Below are 8,104 nucleotides of genomic sequence, written 5' to 3'. Positions count from 1 at the left end.
GTGTGTGCCGAATGTCTTCTTTTTATACTCGGATCATTGCCTCATTGAACAGGTTAGCTAAAGTTATACCGGTCGATTAGGCCTAGATGCATGGGGAAAAGTTTAAGTTGGAATCTCTGACTCATGGGCTCATACACACCTTGACACGGTCGGGTCATGCATCCACTGACGGCTAGGCTTGTGAAACCATGCGACCGGGGACTCATTTTTTGATCGCCATGCCGCGGCAATGCAAATACGTACGTATACCAGAAACTATTTGCCAGTTTACCACATGTGCATCTCCTGCGAGGAAACGTCGGGATAACCACATGCATATAATAGGAAAAGCCTCAATGATCAGCAACCTTATATACGGTAAATTTATTCCAAATGGCGTATCTGTAAATTGTTGCTGAACATGATCACATAAACACTTCTCTGTGGTCAAGAATTCCGTTTGTCTTTGCCGCCGGTAAGCCGGAGGAAAAACGGTTAGCTAGGCCTAAAAATGGTGACCGATCCAAGGAAGTGACGCTTGTACGCGACCAGCTGTGGTCAGACCGATTTACCTGCACATCAGCATACTCCTCGGAAAACCCGGTAGTTTTTGGAAGTTTTCTACATTTCTTGTACCAAGGTTTGACCCGTAATTTTTGTACTAGGTTATTTGGACGTATGCCTGGTTCAACGGCATGACCAAGCCAGCATACAACACCGGGAATTCATGGTCATCCTGGATTATGGGATTAGCATCCATCCATGACCCGGTATACCCTAAATGTGTTGTTCTTTGTTCACTCTTTTTCGTTTCTTTTTAGTCTTCACTGGATTACTAAGGAAGCTAGCTAATTCTACTCAAGTTGCATGGGAAATGGCTACGTGTTATGTTAGGGCTCGGGTATGGACATGCGGAGAACAATAGATGGAAAATCAAAGCAAAAAAAACATAAAAACTATATTAAATCTAAAACCTCATGTAGCATCACCTCCATGTAATTTCTGTTACTATATTTGAGGTGTTTCGTACTTCCGGTGAACCTTTATAACAGATATGGATCTTCTTTGTAACAAAATAATTTATCACACACTTACAACTAACATAAACTGGCAGTGGTTCACTAATCCCACAACATTTCTACTAGAACACATTGGCATGTGTAACAGTGAAACAGTAAGCCACGCCCCCACAACTTCACTTGCCCAAAGGTGGTTCTCAAACATTCCCTAACAGAAAAATATGTGTTTTTTTTGGAAAAAATCAGAATGACACATAGATTTTTTGCACTTTGCCATTTTATCGACTGGTTGAGTTTGAACGTGCTAACTAACCAAGGTCAGATTAGAACATATGACAAAGATTTCATCTTCTGAGTTGATCGACACGGAGGTTTGACTTGAAACCGCCTTACTTAGAATTTGGACTGAGTATACACTATTTGACATTTAGGATAAGTCATGCATCTAGCCGTGTTCACTTTCAAGCTAGGGCCGAGGCCGAGAGTTAACTTCCATTATGTAAGAAAACTTAAATACAACCCAAATTATTGATAAATTTTGGTTTACTTTTAGCACCTAAACCTAAATGCAGTGTACGAATAGTTTATTCTTCAAGCTGAGCATGCCCGTTGCTAGTTACCAAATAAAGCCCACTGCCAAAATTAGCTAGTTACCATTGCAAAAAAAATAAAATGTGGTTACATTGGATTTGGAAAGCATGGTTTTTTTGCAAGTTGATACAGGTTAGCATTGACCCGCAAAAAGAAAACTGGCAAAAAAAAGATACAAATTAGCATTCAAAATGTTAATACAGTTACAAATGCATGGTCTTAAATCATTCACCTACAACAAGATTGCAAGATCAAATGTTACATTATGACACAATCTTAGATAAAAGGTGAATAAAGCATGTCACCATCATTAGTACCCTAGTGGAGCACATCAGTTGTATCCAGTGCAAACACCTAACATGCTTCTTCTTGCGTTAGTCAACGTATAAATGAATCTGGAGGTCTCGTTGCCCTTCCTTCTTGAAACCCTCCGGCACATTGTGTTTGGCCACGCTGGTGCTAATGGATCTCTATTCTCCTCTCCATGGCATCGACACGAGTCCTCATCAAGGGCAACCACGGGCCGCCGATATCGCACGTGCAAGGTCTACGTCAGGGTGACCCCGTTTCACCCGTGCTCTTCGCCTTGGTCATCGACAAGCTTACCTCGATGTTACAGAATGCCACGCATACGGGCATCCTCAAGAGACTCACCCCACGACACACGGCGTCCGATATCTCCATGTTCGCCAACGACATGGTCATTTTCTGCCACCCTGATGCCCATGAGCTAGACACCATCAAGGAGCTCCTCCGGCTGTTCGGAATGCCTCTGGCCTCCGCACCAACTTCCTAAAATGCTCTGCTTCACCAATCCATTGCGACAACGATGATCTCACCATCATCGGGTCCTTTCTTGCCTGCCCGATTATGGGTTTTCCCATCAAATACCTCGGCTTGCCGCCCTCAATCCGGAAGGCTTCGGCTTCCGCGCTCCTCCCGCTCGTCGATAAGCTTGTGAAGAAGCTCACAATTTGGAATGCTTGCCTTCTCTTCTGCAGGGAGCGCCTTGCCCTTGTCCGCCATGTGCTCACTGCCATGCCAGTCCATATGCTGCTCGCGCTGGCCCTAAACCCCCCGATCCTCAAAAAATCAACAGGCTGATCCGTGACCTCTTATGGCATGACAAGAAAGATGCGCATGCCGCATCATGCTTTGTCTCCTGGCAGAAGGTTTGCTAGCCCTTGGAGCTTGGTGGGCTCGCCGTCCGTGATCTTCACCGCACCGGCGTCGCGTTGCGTACGCGCTGGCTGTGGCTCCAGGCCACTGACCCCGAGCGCGTATGGAAGCACCTCCGCCTTCCTTCTGACCGTGAAGCTTCTGAACTTTTTCGGGCCTCAACAGCGTGGACGCTTGGTGATGGCAACACATGTAGATTCTGGCGCAATCACTGGCTCCAAAGGGCAGTCCATCTCCGAGATCGCGCCAACCCTACTAATCCATATCCTGTGCCAGCGCCAGAATAGGAGACTCATCTGCGAGACCCTCACGGATCATTGCTGGATCCCGGACATCCATGGCAACCTTAACCCCGCGGCAATCCTTGAGTACGTGGAGCTATGGAGGCGTCTTCAGGGGATTACCCTCTCTAGTGAGCCGGACCGGCTTTCTTGGAAATGGACCGCTCACGTCACTTACACTACGAGTGTTTTGAACTCCGTGAGCTTTATTTGGTTAACCGAGGTTGGCTTGGAAACCATGGTACTACCAAGATCTTTCTTCTGGTTGACTTAACTTAGCGTTTGAAAAGCTAATGACAATCTCAATGCGTGCTTTTACATCATAGGCTGCAAACAAGATCGTGCCCCATCAAATTTTACAATATGACACAATCGAGATAAAAAGTAAGCAGCTCATCATTAGCACCGTGGTGGAGCTCATGAGTAGTACCCACCGCTATAACACTTAACTCGCCTTCATCTTTTTTGTGTCAATCAGCGCACACGCATCATGCACATTGCGTTAGTGATTTGTTACTATTCACAGTGTGACATAAAGAAAGAAAAAATGACTTAAAGAAAGCAAGCAGTGCGATCCATGCATAATTTGCATAGTTAAAGAAAGAGAAAAGTAGTGTGATACATAAACCGTACGGAAAAAGTTTCATTGCTGATAAAGAGAAGCGTACAAAAAGGAATACGGATTCACGACATTTGTTAAGTACTCCTAATTATAGTATAATAATTAGACAATGGGAACGCCTACAAGTTAGAGGAGCGTCGGAACGCTGTGTGCTCTTTTTAGTCGTAGTATGGCAACAGTAGCCAACCGAACGGAGATCCATTTGAGTATTTGACCCCGAGAGAAAGAGAGAGCCTCCGAGCAGAGCAGAGCACCTTTATAACTCCCAGCTCTCCGTTTCCCTCTCGTCCGCTCCTCCAACCCCACGTACGGTAACGGGTAACCAACCACCCCAGTCCCAGCTCCTCGCTAATCATCATTTTACGCCGCCTGCGCGCGCTCCCGGGCGTCCAGCCGCCTCGCACGGTGCTACGCTGGGCAGCCAGACAGAGAGGGCGGAAGCTCGCGGCGCGGCGGTGGCATGGGGAACGCTCTGGCCGGCAGGCGGCGCGCGGCCAAGGTGATGACGGTGGACGGCGCCACGTTCCGGTACAAGACGCCCGCGGCGGCCGGCGCGGCCCTGCGCGGCCACCCGGGCCACCAGCTGCTCGAGTCCGAGGAGGTGCGGCGGCTGGGCGTCCGCGCCCGCCCGCTCGACCGCGACGCCGCGCTCAAGCCGGGCAAGCTCTACTTCCTCGTGCAGCTCCCGCGCGGAGCCGGCGGGCGCGGCGCCGGCGACGAGGAGGACCTGCGCGGGCCGCACAAGACGTGGTCCGGCGCGCTGCACGTGGGCGCCCGGGAGCGGCTGGAGAGCCTGATGCTGTCGCGCCGCACCGTGTCGGACGTGGCGTCCCTGATGCCCTCCGCCGGCAGGGAGCCGTCTTCGGCGGCGGCGGCCCGGTCGTCGTCCGTGGAGGCCGGCGCGGACGGCGCCGTGCGGCTGCGGATGCGGCTGCCCAAGGCGGAGGTGGCGCGGCTGATGAAGGAGAGCAAGGACCCCGCGGAGGCCGCCGAGCGGATCATGCAGCTCTGCGTCGCCAGGGACCAGGGGGGCGACGCCGCTGTGCCGGCCAAGCCCGCCGCGCTGCCGGTCTCCGCGCTGTGCACCAACAAGACGGCCATGAAGAAAGAGGTGAGCGCCCTCCCACCCCCAACCCCACCCCGGCCATGACCGTGACCTTCCGTGCGCGGGCACGACTTGCCATGTTACATTTCCGTCCAAGCTCGTTGAAACGATAATTTGGCACCATGCGAACCCCCTCCGCGCTCCGGCCCGATTAGGCTTAGCCGACAAGGACGTCCCAATCCCATACGCAAATCACCAGCTCACCGGCTCTGCTCTGCTCCTCCCGCAACAAACAGCAGGCCGTAATGGGACGACAAGACGAGTAGCAATGCTGCCATGGCTCTGTCCAGATTCCCGTTTTATGAACCGAAAGGGAGTAAGAGAAAGAGTATCACCAACACCAACGGAATGGATTGGATGCGGAGTGGATCTTTCTTTGCCCTGTTTGGGCGGTGAATGATCCGTGGCAACTTGGCGCGCGGCCTTTGCCTTGTTCGGGGAGTGCGGTACGTGTGGGTTTTGCCCGCCCCCACCTTTGGCACGTCCTTTTGACCTCCCACTGCATCACCAGCTCGTGGTACGTGGGCGTTCCACTTCGCTTTGTTGGTTGGTTGCCCGCCCCCGATAAGCTCGGCTCCGTCCTTCACGTGGTGCAGCACTGCCGCTGCGCGCCACAGCTGGTGAAGCTTCTCCTACCCTACTACACCTCCTCTGTCCATTCCATCATTCACCCGGAGAACAGAGCATCTGCATCTCGCTGCCACTCTGCCATCCCTAGCGTAACAGCGCACGACACGTGTCCTGGCGACCACGTGAGCTCGGTGTTAGTGGTAGAAGGGGGCTGCCTTCTGCATGGTTAACTTGGCTCCAACCCTAACTAGTACTCCTAGATTGGAAGGAATCATGGAGGGCCAGGTCAAGTCAATTCCGGGATTAATTGGCAGCGGTAGGTGATGTGATTAGCTAGCGAGCTCAGGCCGCGCGCGCCACGTCAAGCGGGCGGGGACGTGATAGTCGCGCCGTGCATGTGCGGGAAAGATTCTGGGTACAGAGTGGTACTGTGCTGTGACACGGCCACCCAGACGCCCCGTGCTGTAGGTTAGATGACAGGCGAGTACGATTCGGAATGAGCTTGTATAGCTGATCATTGTATAGCTGATCCGAATCGCTCTACGTGTCGCGGTTTCATTGTAGGTGTCTGCTTCCGGCGACATTTTCCTGCAAAATCATGAGCTTGTACTTTGTCCCGTCCCTCGTCTCCACGTCTTGGGCTCTTCGCTCAACTTAACGTACTGCTACTAGTACTGGTAGTTTAGTCCTGATGACCATACCTATTTATTAACTTATAATCGTCGCGTACGAACGTAGGTTGTTAGTGTTCAATTATCGCCAGCCATTGCTTTTGCCTTTTGGTACAGGATCCACAAAGTGAGTTCTTCGTGCTGTATAGAGTGTCTCGCAATCCTTCCCTTTCACGCAAAGGCAAAGCGCCCGAATGTCAAACCCTTGCTAAAAGAAAAGCACCTAGTAGAATCTATGGGGAAAATGAACATGTTTATTCCGAGGCCCCAGAAATCCCTAGTGTAAATTGTATGTGTGTGAATCTCACATCGTCTTGCTCTTTTTGTTGCAGAAGCGGACGAGGTTCATGGCCGTGCCGGACGAGATCATCGGATGACGAAGCGGGACGGGGTGCTTCATGGCATTCTTGTCTCTCTGCTCTGTGCTTTTTTTGGCGGAATTGCTGGGTTTGGAGCGTGAGAAGCTGCCGGGAAATGTTGGCTTCCTATCCTATTTCCCCAGCAAATTCTGGACTAGGAATGGTGTTCATGAAGCAACGACCTTTCTCTTCCTCCCTGCCTTCCTCTTATATATCGTAGCACTAGCATAACGAGAAAGAACTCAAAAAAGAAAAATATCACTGTACTTAGCTAGGTCGTGTAAATATTCCCGCTGCTTAATCTAGTGACTGCGTGGCCATCCGTCGTCTCTGTTAGCCTTTTCTTGCTCTGGGTTTTGTGTCTGTCGCTACCACGATCGATCTTGACCGGTGATCTCCCACGAGATGAACGGGAACGTAGTTTCACGAGCCGTCCGCCGCCTACGACTATGGGGATGTGAACGGGAGCCACGAGGTCGGCTGCGCCCGGCGTTCACCCGGCGCCGTTTTCCGCCGCCGCCGCTGCCGTCGCCTCTGCTTTTTGGTTGATGATCTTAATCTAAAGTGAACCGCGTCCGTCGGCGGTCGGCGTCGCTTCATCGGTGGGCTGCAAATCTTTCGGATAAGAGGATGATTAGCTTGTCGCTTTGTCTGTGTACTTAATCATGTCGTGTAGATGTTCCGCCGCCTAATCGGCGCATGCCTGCCACCGGTCATGCGAACCTGTGTACTCCTCCTTAACAGGGACGTACGTTCATGATTATTATCAGTACTTTCTTTTTAAGCCTACAACACACTACAGGCCTGAGAATGGGAAGCACAATGCCGACTGCATCTGGCGTTTAGCCGGCGCCATTTTGCGCCGCTCGCCGCGGTATCCAAATCTTGTTCGAAGGTGACTGCTGCGTCGCCGTCGATTCATCTGTGGGCGAAAATATTCCACACAGGAAGAGTGGCTTGTCGCTTTGCCACGCGCAGTGAAATGAACAGAACCAGTGATAACACAGTTCGATAATTCGACTTAGAATGCACAGCGAAAATGAACAGGACCGGTGACAACACAGTTCGATACTTCGACTTAGAATGCACACGGACACAGGGTAGCACTCTGAAATAATACCTGTCTACCAGGCCGAGATGATGTTTTCTATCATATTTACCGCGTGCGGACCTCACTACCCGAAGAGGCTGAGCCCATTAAAACCCCTGAAAATGAAACTTCCGCTCCGCATTGTGTGTCAGTGCACACACCCTTTGGCCCGTCCACTGCTATGAGCTGACATAACTTGCTGCTCGGAAACGTCTTGGTTTTTCCTCGCCGAACCATATGTAAACCAAGTGCAACATTCAGCCCAGACTGCCGAAGGTGGTACAAATATTGGTGTTGACATAAACATCTTTCGATTTAAGTCACAATGGATTCACACGCATCACTCGGAATTCGGAAATCACTACAAGAAGAGCTGCATAGGTTGCTGTGGCTGCACTTTGTTTGTCTTCAATATCTCAACAACTTTTTCATTGGCTGCACAAGCATTTTGCTGGAGATTTTGGAAAGATGAGAAGACGCAGAGGTATTTAAGTGCTCCCACTGTGAAGAAGATATGTGGTCCTTAGGCTCACAAGATTGGGGTGTTTCTACTTTTGTTTAGTCATTTGAAAGAGATGGGAAACCGTCATAGTCATGTACTTGTTGTGTTTGATTGAGCTGTAGATTTTGAAAAATCT

At 50.7% G+C, this 8,104-nt stretch overlaps 1 protein-coding gene across 1 annotated transcript; it reads left to right on the top strand.

The window, feature by feature from the left end:
* The first annotated feature begins 3,731 nt into the window (after positions 1 to 3,731).
* On the top strand, positions 3,732 to 6,698 carry LOC119309354 (uncharacterized protein At1g66480-like). Its single transcript, XM_037585375.1, has 2 exons — positions 3,732 to 4,782; positions 6,350 to 6,698. Exons 1-2 carry the CDS (start codon positions 4,132 to 4,134, stop codon positions 6,392 to 6,394), a joined length of 696 nt encoding a protein of 231 aa, XP_037441272.1. The 5' UTR covers positions 3,732 to 4,131; the 3' UTR covers positions 6,395 to 6,698.
* The last annotated feature ends 1,406 nt before the right edge of the window (positions 6,699 to 8,104 follow it).

This window comes from Triticum dicoccoides, chromosome 5B (genome assembly GCF_002162155.2).
Source record: "Triticum dicoccoides isolate Atlit2015 ecotype Zavitan chromosome 5B, WEW_v2.0, whole genome shotgun sequence".
NCBI classification, from domain to species: domain Eukaryota; kingdom Viridiplantae; phylum Streptophyta; class Magnoliopsida; order Poales; family Poaceae; genus Triticum; species Triticum dicoccoides.
Note: the sequence above shows the minus strand (reverse complement) of the source record. Positions and strands in the feature narration are given on the sequence as shown.

Coding starts and splice junctions, on each gene's coding strand:
- LOC119309354 (XM_037585375.1), top strand. CDS start 4,132: ATGGGGAACGCTCTGGCCGGCAGGCGGCGCGCGGCCAAGGTGATGACG. Junction 4,783..6,349: donor AGACGGCCATGAAGAAAGAG/GTGAGCGCCCTC, acceptor TTTTTGTTGCAG/AAGCGGACGAGGTTCATGGC.